This window comes from Orcinus orca, chromosome 12 (genome assembly GCF_937001465.1).
Source record: "Orcinus orca chromosome 12, mOrcOrc1.1, whole genome shotgun sequence".
Classification (NCBI taxonomy): Eukaryota; Metazoa; Chordata; class Mammalia; order Artiodactyla; family Delphinidae; genus Orcinus; species Orcinus orca.
Window position 1 is genome coordinate 66,227,476 of NC_064570.1, and position 18,585 is coordinate 66,246,060.

Here is an 18,585-nt window from a genome sequence, read left to right on the forward strand (position 1 = left end):
CTCTAGGCTTTCTGTTCCCTTCTGTTTCTCTGAGTGTGTTTTGGGTCTCCTAGTGACTCCATAGATTCAGCATAACTTTCGGTGAGAGTAAAAGTAGGAACTTAAAAAAAAAAAACAAAACTTGTCTATGGAGTGGTTCTCAGCCTTTAGTGTGCAGATATTTGCTCAGCCTTCGGGCCGGTTGGAATGAGGCGGTGGGTGTCTTTCCCACAGCTGTGTAGTGCTAATATTACTTACCTCATCAATAACTTCCAATTATTACTGTGAGGTTATGGAGAGTTGCCCACTCTGTGCCTGTGTCTTAAAGATATTCACCTACTTGCTAAAAGTCTTCAAGAGTCAAGTGATAAGATTGATTCACCTGCTGAAGACTTTAAAAAATCAGATATATGGTTCCATTTATTGTTTATATTCTAGTTTACACATGTATTTTCTTGAATAGGTAATACATTCACTGTTCAGTGAACCATATAAAAGTATCCATCTCACCTCTTCTCCAGTCACTGGGTTACGTTTCCTTGAGGCAACTAATATTAGGGGTTATTCTATGTACGCTTCTGAGTTGTTCTTTTCATAAATGTATGATTATTTTTTGTGGCGGTACGCGGGCGTCTCACTGTTGTGGCCTCTCCCGCCGCGGAACACAGGCTCCGGACGCGCAGGCCCAGCGGCCACGGCTCACGGGCCCAGCTGCTCCGCGGCACGTGGGATCCTCCCGGACCGGGGCACGAACCCGTGTCCCCTGCAACGGCAGGCGGACTCCCAACCACTGCGCCACCAAGGAAGCCTTAAATGTATGATTTTAATGTTTTGGCTCTGGTAAAATGCATTAAAGGTGTTAATTACTTTGCAGCTGACTTTTAGGATTAAATGTCAAGGGCTTTCTTGGACAATGTACCGTATACTACACAGATACACATATTAATACATCGTGTGTTTTCACCTCTAGTTAATTCTGACAGTCAGTGTATTTGAGGCTAGTGTGCTGGGGTAGTGGAAATTTAACCTCTTTACCTGTCTACCTTTTATTATCATCCATTTTTTAAAAGAGCCTTCTGAGGACATTCCAAGACAGTATACAGCCCTGTGGTCTACTTGGAAATCCGTATAGATAACATTTCAAGGGAGATAACCCTGTTGGTGTTGACTGGATATTCATATAAACTTTTTAAAGAGATGAGTGATAGAGCTAACCCTTATCTGTAAGTTTTGAATTTCTATTGTTTCCTCCCATGTACAAAACCATTTTTTTCCTACGGAGTTTTTTGGTTTTGTTTTTGTTTTTTTGCGTTGGTGGGTTATAAAGGAAAGCAGAATGTTTTATCATGATTTTTGCTTTAGCAACTTTGGGACAAATTAAAAGTCCTAAACTCTGAAAAAAAAATTAAATATGAAATATTTAAAATTAAATATGAAAATAGAATAGGCAGATGATACTTACGAAGTGTCAATAACTTTATGCACTTTCTGTATTTTATATGGAAAAGAGCAGGTTTAGAAATGTGCCTTGGAGCTGTGTTCTAGGGACACCCTTGCTGTCAACTCCTCTAAGGTGGCAGTTAGATTGTGTACTTGACATGTGACTAATGTAAGATGCTACAAGGCTGGGAGTTAGGAGATCTGGTCTCTGTCTGCATTGGGCAAATCATTTGACCTCTCTGAATTAAAACACTTTACGAAAATTTGATATAGGTTTCTAAGGTTCTCACATTCTCTACTGGAAAAGAAAATTTTCCTGAGCTGCCTGTTTCAGCCTAATAGAATATTGCTAGAACACATAACCTACAGACCAGGCAGAGCCCCCTCTTGGTGGTCTAAAAATGCTTAATTTCTTTTTGAGCTATTTCTCCTTTCAGCCTGGCAAGATTTGCAAGAGCACTTTGGGTTTGACTGTCACTGTTATTATTTGTTCCCATTTGGTGAGGCCAGACTCAACCCAGGCAGCTGTTGATGAAATTGGACATGACCCATTGATCTGTGACATCAATTCCCAGAGCAATCAATTGACTGAAAGAAATGCACCCAAAGTCAAATCACCATTATCATCCACAAACGAAAAAGGAAAATTCTCATTTGTTTCACCTTTCATTTCCAAATATGATATACTAGGAGGGTCTCCAGCTTCGTGCCAATTAGAAAAAACTATGACAAGAGAATTAAAAAGCACCAAAGGACATCTTGACCTCAGGGGAGGACTAGGTTAGACTCCATTGATCAAAGTTACTGCGCTTATTCCGCATTGGTCCCCACAGCCAGTGGGTCAGAGCTTTTACGTCTGCAACCAGCAGTATTTCCACTAATTAGCCACACATGGTCCAACTTGAAGGTTCTTTGAGCCCAGTCATTAATTTTTTATCCACTCCTAAGGTAAGTTGTAAATACATGGTATCTCTTGTTTATAAGAAATATAGGAAATCCCTGTGGGGATACAAAGATAATATTTGAAATAAAATTCAGGAAAGGAGCACTGACTTTTTACACAGGAGATGCTAAATTAGTATTTGATAATAAAAGAAAATTCAAGAATATTTCTTGGACCTGTAGTTATTAGTAAAAAACAGGTTTTTTTAGGAAACATAGGAATGCTTGTCTAAAGGATCTTGCTCTTGCATGCTCATATGCATGATTGTATTTCTGTTTCATGTATTTCTGTTCTTCGGTGTTCCTTTTCTTGCTATTTAAAAATTATAATTTACTAGTTTTAAAGCGAGAGTGGCAAAAAGAAGCATTAAATAGTTTAGGATTTCTAAACAGAGAATAAGTTGATAAAATGAGCTAGCTATTTCACCTTGGGGTTTTTACAGAAAATAGAAGCTCTAGCTTTTTTTTAAGTGCTAATAAAGGAGTTCTTTCTTTAAATAAAGAACAATGGCCAGACAATTTTAAAGGAATAATTATGGGAAAGGACCTAAACTCTTTAAGAGAGGATAGAGCTCAGTAAATTATTGCTTCTGTTAATGAGGCAGAAGTCCACAATTTTTAAATCTGATTTTTTATTTGCATGTGCTAGAGATGACTACATCTTTAATTTTTGAATTACAAACAATTCACAAGTATATAGAGTAAAAATAGCCTCCTTAATACCTCTTCCAAACTCTGACAGGTGCCTACTACTTTAAAATTTTTATTTAAAATATTGTTTATACATATGTATGTACATACAGCTATAAATTTACATAAATGTATATATTAGATAAAAATCAGTCATGCTTTCTTAGAAGAGTCTTTTTCCTTTTCCTTTTTCTTTTTTGCCTCTCCCTTTAAGCTCCACCCTCCACCCTCATGTTCTCCTACAGACCTCCAGTAACCTATATGAACTTCCTCATGTGTGCCCTTCTGTATTTTTTCTCCATACTTCTATAGCCACATACACATGCATTTCCTATACCTATGCATACACATATATGTATATTTATAGGATTTTATTTTACTCAGTGATCTATGGATGAATTAATTTGGGGAGAATTGTTGTCTTTATAAATTTTGAGTTTTCTAATCACTGAGCATGGTATATCCCACCATTAAATTTATTTATTTAAATAGTGCTATGTGTATGTGTATTTAGCATTGTCAGCTATTCTCTTCTTGAAACTGTCCTGCTTTGGTTTCAGTGACATTGCCCTTAATGGTTTTCCCCCTCTTTCTCTTTGGCCATTTCTCATTTTCACCTGTAGACTTTTTTTTTTTTTTTTTTTTTTGCGGTACGTGGGCCTCTCACTGTTGTGGCCTCTCCCGTTGCGGAGCACAGGCTCCGGACGTGCAGGCCCAGCGGCCATGGCTCACGGGCGCAGCCGCTCCGCGGCATGTGGGATCTTCCCGGACCGGGGCACGAACCCGTGTCCCCTGCATCGGCAAGTGGACTCTCAACCACTGCGCCACCAGGGAATCCCCAATCTGTAGACTTTTTTCCCCTGTGCTATTTTTCAAGGTTTTGTCATTGGCTTACTTTTTCTTCTTGTCCCTAAGTGGTTTCTACCTATTCAATGATTATTCACAAATGTTTATTTATCTCTAATTTGTAACTTTTGTTGTTGTTGTCTTCTGGACATCTCCACTTTTGCCATTCAGTTTTGTTGAGTAAAATCTGTAAGTTTTTTCCAATTATAATTTCTGGCATTAATGGGCTTCAAAAGCCACCTTCTACTTCAAGATATAAAATATGTTTCTACATTTTACTTTAATACTTTTATAGTTTAGTTTTTACATTTAATACTTGTATCCCATCTGGAATTTATTTTTGTGTTTGGAGATAAGTAGGGAAAATATAACAGTTCCATGGTTTTTTCTCTTGTATTTTTGAGTTGATATTCATTTGTTTTTTTTCACTGTCCATTTTATACGTCACTGGGCATCCTTGGTGACTAAGTACTGTGAGGGCTGGACCAGGTATACATTGTTGAATTCCCTGCCATCTAGCACAATGCCTATGTGATAGTAACATTTTAGTAAACACTGTTGAATGAATGAATTGTGGACGGAGAGAATTGTTTCATTATCTGTTTTAGCTTAATAGCACTTATCCTGTTTTTTTTCTATGTCTTTCATACATGGACGTCTTCCACATCTTAGAAGCCTTTTAGCTCTCAAATATTTTAACCTCATTGAACCTTGAAAACCATTTGTTTTTTTCAGGGTAAACCGAGTAACCTATTCGTATCAGCTATGCCTTGACTCTTTCCCAGCACCCAAGCTTGCTAGAGAAGCAGTTTATATTTACTTTTCTTCTTTTTTTTTGTTTGTTTTTGTTTGATTTGAATTTTATTTATTTTTTATACAGCAGGTCCTTATTAGTTACCTATTTTATACATATTAGTGTATACATGTCAATCCCAATCTCCCAGTTCATCCCACCACCACCACCACCACCCACTTTTCTTCTAAGGAAGCAGAGCTTCTGTGAAAACCTGCTGTTGCAGATGTGGCTTTGTAGATGTAATCATATGTCATTGCTGGTACTGTTTCTGAGCCTGCTTAATCTTTACTGCTACCCTGTGCCAGTTCCTGAGGGTTTATTTGGCTGAGTTCTGTTTTCTTTACTCGTACTTTCAGTCTTGCGGTGGGAACCATCGATGATACGTAATGAGGATCTATTTTGTTTTTCTGTTGATGATTTTTCCAGTGATAGAGTCAAGGAACTGAGTTTTAAAAAGAGAAGACAATTCATCCACTATTATTTATTGATACCTTAGTGTGCCAGACCAAAATGAAATAGAAAGTGTCTCTATCTGCAAAAAGAGTACCTTTTCAGGAAAGGTAACATAAGACAACTGTCACAAAACTCATTTTAGGCACGGTACCAAGTGAGTGGGATAAACACTAGTGTTGTGTGAATTTAGGAATGGGAAAAATCACTCTGACTTGGGATGGCTGGGGAAAACTTCCTGGAGGAGTTGAGGCTTATTTAAGATCATGTAGGATGTATGGTAAATATGGCTTCTCATATGTTAGAAAAATGAGCAAAATTGTGGAATGGAATGCATTGTACAAATATGATGGCCAATGAGTATACCAGAATGACAGTCAACTTTGTGTAGGAGAGAAGATGACAGGAAGGGAATTGGGTCAGATTGGGGAGGGTCGTTAGTGTTTTTCCCAAAACATATTCCTTAGAAATACCCTGTTTCAGCAAGCACAGGCCATAAATATTAGAGCTGGAAAATCCTTTGTAGTTTTGTTGACACGAAGGGAGGACCTGCTGTATTGATGAGCTCGTCTTTATATATTACATCCATGGATGCTATTAACCTCAGTGTTTTCTGTATATTTCAGACATTAGTCCCTTACCATGGGGGATTGGAATTTATTGGGTGGCATCCTAGAGGAAGCTCACTCCCACTCAACCATGGTGGGGAAAATCTGGCTGACCATCCTTTTCGTTTTCCGGATGCTGATACTAGGTGTAGCTGCTGAAGATGTCTGGGATGATGAACAGTCGGCATTTGCCTGCAACACCCAGCAGCCAGGTTGCAACACTGTCTGTTACGATGATGCTTTCCCTATCTCTTTGGTCAGGTTCTGGGTTTTACAGATCATCTTTGTGTCTTCTCCCTCTCTGGTATATATGGGCCATGCACTTTATAGCCTCAGGGCCTTTGAAAAAGAGACGAGGAGGAAAAAGTCAGAGCTTACAGCCCAGATGGAGAATCCAGAGCTTGAATTGGAGGAGCAGCAAAACATAAATAGAGAACTGAGGAAGTTGGAGGAGCAGAAGAAGATCCAAAAAGTCCCTCTGAAAGGATGTCTTCTACGTACTTATGTCTTACACATCCTGACCAGATCTGTACTGGAAGTAGGGTTCATGATAGGCCAATATATGCTCTATGGGTTTCAAATGCACCCCCTTTACAAATGTACTCAACCTCCTTGCCCCAATGCAGTGGATTGCTTTGTGTCCAGGCCCACAGAGAAGACCATTTTCATGCTCTTTATGCACAGCATTGCAGCCATCTCTTTGTTCCTCAACGTACTGGAAATATTTCATCTGGGGGTCAGGAAAATCATGAGGGCACTTTATGACAAATCCGGCGGTGAGGGCATTGAGGACGAAAGGGGACCTCCATTTCATTTGAAAAAATATTCAGCGGCCCAGCAGTGTATGAATTGCTCTCCCTTCCCTGAAGGAGTCTCTCTACTTCAAGCCAGCAATCAACAGCAAGTCTTCCGAGTCAATGTGCCGAATTCTAAAACCACGTGGCAAATCCCACAGCCCAGGCAACTTGAGGTAGACCCTTGCTGTAGTAAGAAAGACTGGGCTAAGGCGGATCAGCACAGGGGACAGCTCCATGTCCACAGCCCGTGTCCCTGGGATGATGGCGCTAGAATTCAGCACTCGGCACAGCAACCAGACCGTTCTCCCTTTGGCTTGCAGACTACAACGCCCCAGTCCTGGCTAGGTACCACGATGGCTCCTAGACATTGTCCATCACGTACAACAGGACCCTGGGAGCAGTCCCAGGACCTGCAACCCTCAGGGGAGCCTCTCACAGATTTACACAGTCACTGCAGACACAGCGATGGCAGCATGAGAGAGAGCAGAGCCCAGACAGACAGATCTTGCATGGGCAGTCGCGAGGCCAGATTGCTGTCTGAAAAGGGACAGCTGTACAGTGACTCAGTAAGCTCCAGTTCTCAAAATAGCTCTTGCCTGGACTTTCCACACCGGGAAAACAGCCCCTCACTTCTGCCTTCAGCCACTGGGCACAGAACATCAATGGTAAGTAAAGACAGACAGCCTGACTGATCATGGGACTTTCACAAGAGGTGTTCCACTTTGGTTACTTCTTAGCCTTCTGTTTCCTCCTCCTTTGTATATATATGTGTGTGTTGAGAGAGAGGGAAAGGAGGAGAGAGAGGTTAATTTATGGAGAGTTAAATTCATTCATTTAACACATTCAGTTGAATTTAATTCGTAAAATAAACTTATTGAAAACTTTTTATCAATTAGTCTTATAAGTGCTGGGTATATAAATGAATAAAATATCATGTGTACCATCAAAGGGCTCAGAGTCTGGATGGGAAATTAGGTAAACATATAAATGATCAAGTGTAAGGTGCCATGTTAGAGGGAGTGGTGTGCAAAGGAGGCAGAAGTCAATTCTTTCTGGATGGGTCAGGAAAAGCTTTATAGTTGAAGCTACTTTTGAACTGAGTCTTGAAAGATGTGGTGAGTTTCTCCAGACCTGGGAGGATTGGGGTACATGGAAGGAGGCTGTCCCAGTACAAGGAGAACACAGACAAAGGCTGAGAGGTGTGACATAGCAGGGCCGTCTGGGGAGCCACGTGTGTCTGGAGCACAGACTAGTAGGAGGGCTTCAGAGAGAGGGAAAGTTGGAGAAGGGGGCATGGAGGCCTTGCAGGGAGACAGTGGAGAACCCATAGAGGATGTACAGCGGAGGAGTGACTGGATCAGAGGTGCACTTTGGACAGCTCTTTGTATCAGAGTGTGGAAAATGGATCAGAGGAGCGATCATTTGTAACCTTGAGTTGCCCTTGTCTCACTAAGGAAGGAGGGTGTGCTCCATTGTTTGAATAGCTCTGGCATTTAAAAGTCATATACAAATATTTGTTGATATATTTCACAAAGACGAAGATCAATATTGTACTGATAATTCTGTTCTCTGAAAAGCCACTGTGGAATAAACATTCCCTGGCCATTGTAAGGCATAATGGATATTTACTGTGGATTCTTCTCAATTCTGGAAAAAAAAAAAAAAAAAGGGAGAGAATGACACATGTTTTACCTACTGCTCCTAACAACTTTTTTCCATGAAAAGGAAAAATCCCCCAAGTTAATAGGGGAACTTCCCAATTGAGTTCACTTGGTTGAACTCACACTCTTGCTTTCTCCTTTGCTTCATTCTTTGTGTTAATAATGATTGAATCCTTCTACCCTAGTTTCATATCTCCCATGAGATATTTTCTTACTGCGCTAACGCCATACCTTGAGGAGGAATCATCCTACCTAGATTTTTCCTAAAATGCTTTTTTTCAAACTTATACTCATTTCTTGTCAGTGACCAGCTGTCTTCTCAGGAGATTACGTGTAAGATTATTAGATGGCTGCTTGGAACCCTATGCCAAACTGTAGCAGGGTTCTCAACTCTGGCTTGAGTTAGAGTCACCTGGAGCTTTAAAAAAATCTCCATGCCCAGGACCCATCCACTTCCAATCAAACCAGAATCTCTGGAGATGGGATGGAGGATTGGTATTACTAAAATTCCCATGGCGATTGTCATGTACAGCCAGGGTTGAGATCCACTATTTTATTTTATTTTTTAAGTTTTTTACTTTTTGGACATGCCCTGCATCTTGAAGAATCATAGTTCCCTGACCAGAGATTGAACCTGGGCCACAGCAGTGAAAGTGCCAAGTCCTAACCACTGGACCACCAGGGAACTCCCGAGATCCACCGTTTTAGAGTAACCTTGCCAGTGGCCACTGCTTCTTATCTGCATTTGTGAAGTCAGCATGACAACTTTCATCATTTTCTCTCTCCTGTACCTCACTCCATGTGAGAGGAGCCTTTGTATTAACAGAAAATTGAGGAAGAAAAAGCAGTGTTTAGTTGAAGCAGATTTTCTTAATCGCAGATTATCTTTTGGGAGAGACCAGCCTCACTGAGGAGCTTGGAGAAAAGATGATGAAGGTGACAGGCCCTCTTTCTTTTTCATCTTCCTCTTCCCTGTTTATGTTTCTAAGAATTATAAATAATGCCTTTGGCCACAGAGATTTCCTACTTATGGTCACTTTCCCCCAAGCCTCTTGACAGGGGAAAGGCTTGAAAGGGAGTTGACAGGCCACTTCACTCCCCAAATGGTGGAAGTCTTGGGAATTGAGGCCACAGCCGTCAGCTCCAGAGCACTGTAGCTGACACATCATACTTACTGCAAACAGAGGGATCTTTCATTGGAAATTAGCGCAGCAAGCAAAGGATTGTTCGCATCCACTTTCAATACATGGACTGTAAACAGCTTCTTACACTGTATCAGGTCCCAGAGGGCCGAAGTTTTAGGGCTCAATCAGATGTATTCTGATTGCAGCAGTTGGTGTTTCAGAGGGAAATGACTTCTGGTAGGTACCACAGTTGCTTTGCCACTTGCTCCCCTTAGAGAGAACTGTCCTGCAAAAGAAATCCACGCTATTATAGGTCAGAAAAAACACCTGGAAGAGCTGCGATTTCCACTCCAAGACATTTCCCTTGCCATCACCCAAACCCCGCAATTTTTTCAAGTCTAAGCTTGTTGATTACTAAATAAGTTTCTGTAAAGGTTGGTTCTTTGTGGACAGACTTAATTGGGCATGGAGAGCAGACTTTTAGTCTGGCCGAGTGAGCATGGGGAAGAATGCTGGTTGAGTTTTAGGAACCCATGCTACCCTCTGTGATGAAGACTTTCCTCAACGTTGAATGCCTTCACCTGTCAGAGATGCTGTGGAGTAGTAATCCTCATGCCCCATTCTACTTTAAATCACCAGGGAAGCTTTGAAAAATGCCCTAATAAGAATCTCTGCAGATAGAGCCTGAGCACCAATACTATTTTAAAAATTTATTTATTATTTTTGGCTGCGTTGGGTCTTCGTTGCTGCACGCAGGCTTTCTCTCTAGTTGCGGCAAGTGGGTGCTACTCTTCGTTGTGGTGCGAGGGCTTCTCATTGCGATGGTTTCTCTTGTTGTGGAGCACGGGCTCTAGAGCACGAGGGCTTCAGTAGATGCGGTGCATGGGCTCAGTAGTTGTGGCTCACAGGCTCTAGAGAGCAGGCTCAGTAGTTGTGGCACACGGGCTTAGTTGCTCCGCAGCCTGTGGGATCTTCCTGGACCAGGGCTTGAAGCCGTGTCCCCTGCACTGGCAGGCAGATTCTTAACCACTGCACCACCAGGGAAGCCCCCAATACTATTTTTTAAAACTCCCAGGTGATTCCAATGTGCAACCAGAGCTCAGAACCACCACTGTAGAGGAGGAAGGTTTTGGCATTAGGAAGAAGGTTGCCCTGTGACCTCTTCCAATCTTTTGTGACATTGAAGTGCTAACAAAGAGCGTTCTCCTGTAGTTCCACAGAGCTGAGGACCTTTGCACTTACTGGTCCCTCTGCCTGTGATGCCCCACCCACCCCAGGACCTTGGCACAGCTGATGGTGCCAGCTGTGCCAAGGTCCTGGGGAGCACTCTTGGGCCATGATCATGGAGGGGAGAGCTAGGAACGAGGTTGGAATGGGCAAGGGCTGATCTGTTGGGTGTTATAGGCCATGGAAAGGAATTTGAGGTGGATGATGCAGGAGTGATGGTGGTCTGCTATGTATATTTTTAAAATCACTGTTTCTGATGAATCTCTTGTAGAGATGCTATGGTCTGAATGTTTGTCCCCCCCCTCCAGATTCATATGTGAAACCTTAATCCCCAGTGTGATGGTATTTGGAAGTGGGGCCTTTTGGAGGTGATTAGGTCATGAGGGTGGAGCCCTTATGAATGGGATTAGTGCCCTTATAAAAGGGGCATCAGAGAGCTCCTTTTCCCATCCACCATGTGAGGACACAGTGAAAAGATGACTGTCTGTGAACCATGAACTGAGCTCTCACCAGACACTGAATTTGCCAGTGCATTTGTCTTGGAATTCCCAGCCTCCAGAAATATAAGCAATAAATTTCTGTTCTTTATAATCCACCCAATCTATGGTATTTTTTTATAACAGCCCAAATAGACCAAGACAATGGGTAAGAGTGCAGTCAGGGAGACCAGCTAGGAGGCTTGCACAGTGTCCAGGTGAGAGGGGAGTGTGGCTCAGACCAGGGGTACCACTATTAATCGTTTGAAAGAAGAGTCTTTTTCTTATTTCTTGTTTTTCCAATTAAAGCCGTACATACTCATGGAAAGACATGCAAGCAGTGTAAAAGAACATAAGAGTAAAATGTGAACCTGACCATGTGAGGGTTCATCTGTCACTCTCACCTGGACTCAATTCCCACTTCCCTCACCAAAGACAATCACTGTGAACAGAATGGGGTGTGTTCCCCTACCTTCCTCACTGCATTCACAGTCTGTCTTTGAGGACAAATATATGTCCGCACCTATTTTTTATTTTTTTCAAAAATATAAATGTGATCCTGCTGTAGAGATGTCTCTGCAATTTGCTTTTGCTTAATTAATGATATGTCTCAGGGACTCTCCATGTCAGCACCCACGGAGATGCCTCGGTTTTACATGCCTCACGCTTTTCCATGAAATTGATGAACCATAAGATACTTGATGGCCATGTAGCCGTTCTAAGTTTTTCCTGCCGCAGACAATGTTGCAGTGAATGTTTCATACATATATCTTTGATAGGTACCTAGAAGTGGAATTATTGGTTTTAATGGGCATGCACGTTTTACATTTTGATAGATGCTGCCAATTTTTGCTCAGGAAGGGCTGTACCAATTGACCCTCTTTACCAGTGCATTAGCACTCTTTCCCCACACTCTTGCCAATATCAGACGTTATCTCCCCCCACCTCCAATTTGACAAACTAGAAATGTTTCATAACATTTCCCAACATTTCCAAAATGTTTGTCTTAATTTACATTTCCACGATTACTAGTAAGGTTGTTCATATGTTTATTAGCCATCTGTATTTCTACCATGAATTATCCTTGTCTGTTTTTCTGTTATTTGTTTTTCTTCTGATTTCTAGGAGCTCTTTTATGATACTGTATTAACTCCTTGTCTATATATGTATTGAAAGATATTCTCTCAGTCCGCTTCCTTCTTATCCCTGTGTATGGTGTCTTTAAAATTTTAATATTATATTAAATCTAAAATCTCTGTGACTTCTAGGTTCTTTGCCTCATTTGGGAAGGTTTTTTTGACTCAACATTATTAACAGGGGTTATTAGATGGGTGTTTGAAGAGTTGATTGTTACAATTTATTGAACTTTTTGGCAGAGGAGCTTTACATAATATATCAATTACCAAAGAGTCTAAAGAAGAGGAGGAAAGACTCCCACTTTACTGAGTCCCTGATTGTGGTCTAGACACTGCCATGGGCTTCTTCACTGTGACTCTGTGATTATTCCCATTTAAGGATAAGGAAATAGATGACTTGTCCAAAGTCATGCAATTAGGATGTGGTAAAGCACAGTCTTTGGGACATAGCAGGGACATGAATTAATATTTACTGAATGAGTGGATGGGCTGGAATTGTATCCCAAGCTTGTCTGACTCGACCCAAGTCCTTCTCCCATATCCCATTGCTGCTTCCTGCTCTCCCTACACAAGGCAACCTAAGTGTAGCATATTTTTAAGATAGATTATTACAAAATGGAACATCCACATTTGGTTCAGTTTTCCCATTCTACATTACTGCAAAGTCAAAAATTCTGGTTAATTGTGGAGGGGACAAAGATGGAGCTTTGGAAAAGGTTGGCCTTTTAGTATTAGACCTGGATCTTGGACAAAACAACCACAACTGGATAATGAGGAGGAGATCGCAGGTGGGATTCAGATTTTCTGCCACAGCGCTGTTGGGGAACAGAACCTCTTACATGCACGTCCATCTCTGGGGCAAGGTCGGGGGATTGTCTTCTGTAGGAGGTTTTTGTTTGGATTTGGGATATTTGTGACACACAAAGAGTCTCAGGTGGGTAGGCAGGACTGGCTTTTACAAGCCCTTTGAGTCTATTTTGTTTTGTTTCAGAACATGCTTCTAGAACTTTCATCCATTATGAAAAAATAATGCATCCTGGGACCAGAAAAAACAGACTCAGGAGCAGCTGGCATCTGCGAGATAAAAGTTGTATGTTTGTCAGCTCAAACTGCAGGAGGAACTCTGAGAACCATCCCCTCCAGAACCATGAATCAGGCAATGTCTGTGTATCGGGGGCTCCCAGCTGGGCTCCCTGACTGCTGGGCTCAGCCTCTCACTGCTCCGCTTGGCCATGCTGCCTGAGGCCAATCCAATGCTCTCCACACACCAGGGAGGGCACTCTACCCCATCAGAGAAAATCTAGGGGCAAGAGCCGCCATCCGAGGGGAGGAGAAGTGGGATGTGCTACCATCCCTACCAGTAGCCGACTCTGCAGCAGCAGCAGTTTGGACCTTTGAACATGGTTCCAGAGCAGGCTGGGAGCTCTGCCTGCAGTCTGGGCTCAACACGCTTCCTGTCTGTACACCAGAGGCTGGAGGGAAGCTTTCTGTTTTCTTCCTCTCATCAGCTCATTTCTTGGGGATGAAGCAGCTGGATGTTCGTCCCTAGATGCCATTACATAAAATATTGATTACAGCACTGGCAAACACTCGCATCACATGACTTTATCCTTCTGCTGGGATCGTGGTCAGTAGTGATGCCATGACTGTGGGCCAGCAGGTGCTGGGGAATCTCATTCCCAACTTCCAGGGGAGTGACTGAAGCCAGCACCACTTCCTCACCCTCCCCACCCTCCCAGTGGTCCCGAGCCATCCAGGAGAGGTGCATCAAAAAAGCACTGAACACTTCTTATAGAGCACAGAGGCATGGATGGCTGTGTGATGTCCACTAACTATCCAGTCGGTGAGGCTGGTTGGCTGGTCATTACTGTCTGAGTTCTGAGAATCATGAAGGTGGACTCAACTCCCATGGAAGGAACCACTTAGCCCTGTCCTCTGTCCTGTGGCCAGACTCTCCTATCCCTGGCCACACACCTTGTAACAAAGGCTTCAAGTTATTGGGAGAATCAGTTTGTTCCAAAGACACAAAGGTCTGCATTATCTATATCCTGCTGAGATAAAATCCATACTCCTTAGCCTGGCACATAAAGCCTTCGTGGGCTGACTCCTGCCTCATGTTCATTCCCTACCTCCTGTGCCCTAGCCCGGCTGCACTATGAGTAAAGCAGATTGCCTTCCCATTGTGGGGGACCAGCAGCCAATCTGTTGAGGGCCTGCATAGAATAAAAAGGTGGAAGAAGAGTGAATTTGCTTTCTCCATTTGAGAAGTGGAGTCTAATTTCCAGCCCCTTCAATCTGGGCTGGCTTTAGTGACTTGCTTGACCATAGGATTCAAGGACAGTGATGTTCTAGGACTTCTAGGATCTTGCAGTTTCTATCCAGGCTCCTTCTTGGAGATCTCTCTCTCTCTCTTCTCAACCCCAAGTTGCCATGTAAGCATTCCAGCTTACAGTTCCAGTTGAGCCCAGCCTTCCAGCCATCCCTGCCAAGACACAAGACATGTGAGTGAACCCATCTTGAACCCTCCAGACCAGGCCATCTACTAACTCAATACCACTGAATGCCCTCAATCAACATCTCATGGAAGAGAAGAATTGCCGTCTGAGCCCTGCCCAAATTCCTGAACTCCCCAACTGTGAAATATTATTAATGGTTGATGTCTTTAAGTCACTGTGTTTTAAGGTAATAATTTGTTACAAAGTTTTAGATTACTGGAACAGTAATGGTAATGACAGAACAAAATAATGCAGAGTTTTATTAAAATTGTTACAAGAAATATGAGAATGGAAGGCCAAAGGAGGACTTTTTTTTTTTTAGAAATTCATCTCAAGTAGTCATCACTTCACTACTCTTTTCATTCTTTTTTTTTTTAAATTAGTTTATTTATTTTTGGCTGCGTTGGGTCTTTGTTGCTGTGCACGGGCTTTCTCTAGTTGCAGCGAAGGGGCTACTCTTCGTTGCGGTATGCAGCTTCTCATTGCAGTGGCTTCTCTTGTTGCAGAGCATGGGCTCTAGGCGCATGGGCTTCAGCAGTTGTGGCTCGTGGGCTTCAGCAGTTGTGGCTCCCAGGCTCTAGAGCGCAGGCTCAGTAGTTGTGGCACATGAGCTTAGTTGCTCCACGGCATGTGGGATCTTCCCGGACCAGGGCTCGAACCCGTGTCCCCTGCATTGGCAGGCGGATTCTTAAGCACTGAGCCACCGGGGAAGGCCTGGAGGACTTTAATGTTTGAGGAACTTAAATTAGTAATCACTCCCATTTATAGAGTATAGTAATTAAATTCCCTTCAATATTTTAAACTCCATTTATAAATGTAATGCATTTGATCTGTTTTTTAAACACTTCATACTTGTAGGACAAACACAAAATCCCTGACAAGTAAAACATTCCTGAGTGTTACCGAGTCTAAGCTCATACTGCTCACCACACGACAGGCCAATAATTGAGAGATGAGTTGTTGGGACAAGGAATAACAACTTTATTCGGAAAGCCAACAGACCGAGAAGAAGGTGGGCTCGTGCCCCGAAGAACCATCTTGCCTGAGTTAGAATTCAGGCTCCTTTTATACTAGAAGGGGAGGCAGCAAAGTCAAACATCTAGTTCCCATCAGCCTCGGGAGGGAATGTGTTAATTTCTTCCTCTCTGCAGTCATTCACAGGTGGGCCTGGTCAGGATGTTTCCTGTGATGGAAACAAAGGTATTCTAGCTTAATGCTCATTACCTGGGAAGCAGGGTTCCCAGAGATGGGCCATTATGTATAATTTAAGCTTATAGGCAACAGCCCTTTAGTGATTAACTTGTAATAGAATACAAAAGGTTCTTCCCTATTACATTAGTACCTAAACATGTAGGAATCCTCAAGTTCTCTCAAACATTCTAATACTTTTAACAACATTGGTCAACTTCTCTTACTTTTCAACTTAAAATCAAAGGCCTATGAATATGGTGAACTTATCTGCATTTCAAAGTAATATATCCACCTAGAACAGGAAAAAAAAGAAAAAGATCTAATCCAGGGAAACTTGGAACACAGTACTTGGACTATATATCTTTAGTTTAAAACAAAAAAGCAAAGAAACAAACAAATTTAAAAAACCTGCAAACAAATTGTAATCTCCATTTAGTAAGTTTGCTGTTTACAGTGGTATGAAGGTAGCAATTCTGAAATTATACTGTGTATATTGTAAAGCTGAGAAATATATTGATTATTGTGGGAAACAGAGTTCTCACTATGGGAAAAGGATGATACAAATATGGAAAGGAGGAAGACAAGGAGGGATCCTGTGTTTGGGGATTGGATTAGAGATATCAGTATGAACTTATGATTTGAATATGTCTATATACATGTGTATATTATATATATTCATATTTACTTTCTCTCTTCTCTGAAAGGGCCTAGAAGAAGTGACACAGCAATAACAATGAGCACTCGTACCATACAGATCTTGGTCTCTAAATACTATTCCTCAGTAAAAACTCTTTAGAAATATGGATGATCCAGGAGTGGGGCAAGAGGGAAAAAAGATGATCCTGAAATACCTTGCTGTACCAGAAAGTAAAGAAGTGTTCACAGTATGATGGGGGATATGTGCAAGAGCAACTGCTTATGGGTGAACCTGAATGATGGAACACTCTGAAATTGTTTGCAAAAAATTATGAATTGGTACATTGTTCTGGGGAAAAAGTCCCTAGCTTTCAATGGGCTATTGAAATTGGCCATTGGGCTTTACCTTCCTTATTGATGATTTAATTCTAAAGAAATGGCTCCCAGGTCCTTGAGGAAAACTTCCTCATTTGTGAAACTGGCAAGAAGCTTATTTTAAAAGACTTACATATATTTGAAAAGGAGAGTGAAAGAAATTCTGAAAGAAAAGGGAGGGGTAGGACTTCCCTGGCGGTCCAGTGGTTAAGACTCCGCACTTCCACTGCAGGAGGCATGGGTTTGATCTCTGGTCGGGGAACTAAGATCCCACAAGCCGCCCCACAGCCAAAAAAAAAAGCGAAAAGGAAGGGGTGAATGCGGGGAGTTTCTTCCCTTATTTTTCAACAGGGAGAATAAGCCTCTTAATTTGCATTTGTTCCTACACAGTTTATAAGTAGATTGGGAAATCAGATAGTATATCAGTTTCTAAACAAATATATTTATTTTATAATTCACATAAGTGATTTAATTAAGTAAATTGCTCCTAGTTTTCTCAGTCACCTAAATACCTGGAAGGATTGACTATTTATTAATTGCCTATTATATGTGGGACAAAGTAAGTTGAGATACAAAGGTGAATAAGGCAGATCCTGTGTTCCAGAGTTTTTATTCACCCTGGGAGATAGACACAGAATCAGAACTTCTAGAGAAAAACCAAGGCCTAGGAAGGTTAAGTCATTTAACCCAGGTCACAGCGAGTTAATGGGAAAAAGTGCAACCTTAATGACTCAGGTCTTTAGATGCTGGTTCAGCACTCTCTGAACTTAACATAATACTTCTAATGATAGCCTAATGAGGTGCCAGTAATTTTTTTCTTAACTTTTTAAAAAATTTATTTTATTTATTTTTTATTTTTGGCTGCATTGGGTCTTTGTTGTTGCTGTGCGCAGGCTTTCTCGTTGTGCTGAGTGGGGTCTACTCTCTGTTGCGGTGCGTGGGCTTCTCACTGCGTTGGCTTCTCTTGTTGCGGAGCACGGGCTCTACGCATGTGCGCTTCAGCAGTTGTGGCTCGCGGGCTCTAGAGTGCAGGCTCAGTCATTGTGGCACACAGGCTTAGTTGCTCGACGGCACGTGGGATCTTCCCGGACCAGGGCTTAGAACCCGTGTCCTCTGCATTGGCAGGCGGATTCTTAACCACTGCACCACCAGGGAAGTCCTGGTAGTTCTATATTTAGTTTTTCAAGGAACCGCCATATTGTTCTCCATAGTGGCTGTATCAATTTACATTGCCACCAACAGTGCAGTTTTAGTAAGGTTTGTAATAGTTTCCTCTGATGTTGTCTCCGGGCTGATAAGGGTCTAAAGTGTTATCTAGTGATTAGCTTCTGTCTTTCCTGGTAGAGGTAGAAGAGGGGACACTTTTATAAATTAATGGCAAATAGGGGGAGGGCAGAGAGCTTTTGTATAGGCATACCTTGTTTTATTGTGCTTCGCTTTATTGTATTTCACAGATACTGTGATTTTTACAAATTAAAGGTTTGTGGCAACCCTGCATTGAACAAGTCTATGAGCACCATTTTTCCAACAGCATTTGCTCACTTAGTGTCCCTGCGTCACATTTTGGTAATTCTCACAACATTTCAAACTATTTCATTATTACTATATTGTTACTATATTATGGATACCTGCGATCAGTGATCTTTGATGTTACTATTGCAAAAATATTACGACTTGCTGAAGGCTCAGATGATGGTTAGCAGTTTTTGGCAATAA

The 18,585-nt window shown here is 41.9% G+C and overlaps 2 protein-coding genes across 5 annotated transcripts in view; both read left to right on the top strand.

Moving 5' to 3' along the window:
• Positions 1-6,028, top strand: part of CASP8AP2 (caspase 8 associated protein 2) — a 48,223-nt gene extending 42,195 nt beyond the window's left edge. For 2 of the 3 annotated variants that reach the window (XR_004480621.2, XR_007470603.1), the window contains exon 12: positions 5,898-6,028. The gene's annotated coding sequence lies outside the window, so the exon portion shown is untranslated. Of the gene's footprint in view, positions 1-5,769 lie in introns of all 3 variants that reach the window. The other variant, XR_004480622.2, reaches the window with a different exon arrangement.
• On the top strand, positions 5,786-18,366 carry GJA10 (gap junction protein alpha 10). Of its 2 annotated transcripts, XR_007470605.1 has the most exons (3): positions 5,786-7,213; positions 13,164-14,854; positions 16,563-18,366. XR_007470605.1 is itself a non-coding variant. In XM_033418810.2 (2 exons), the coding sequence occupies exons 1-2, from the start codon at positions 5,786-5,788 to the stop codon at positions 13,200-13,202; spliced, it is 1,467 nt and encodes a 488-aa protein (XP_033274701.1). In that variant the 3' UTR covers positions 13,203-18,366. The 2 variants fall into 2 exon arrangements, 1 of the variants encoding a protein (XP_033274701.1); XM_033418810.2 differs by having other exon boundaries at positions 13,164-18,366.
• Positions 18,367-18,585: the final 219 nt, after the last annotated feature.

Excerpts from the sequence above, each read along its gene's own strand:
- GJA10 (XM_033418810.2), top strand. The coding sequence starts at position 5,786 with ATGGGGGATTGGAATTTATTGGGTGGCATCCTAGAGGAAGCTCACTCC. Across the intron at positions 7,214-13,163 it reads CTGGGCACAGAACATCAATG|AACATGCTTCTAGAACTTTC; the intron begins GTAAGTAAAGAC and ends GTTTTGTTTCAG.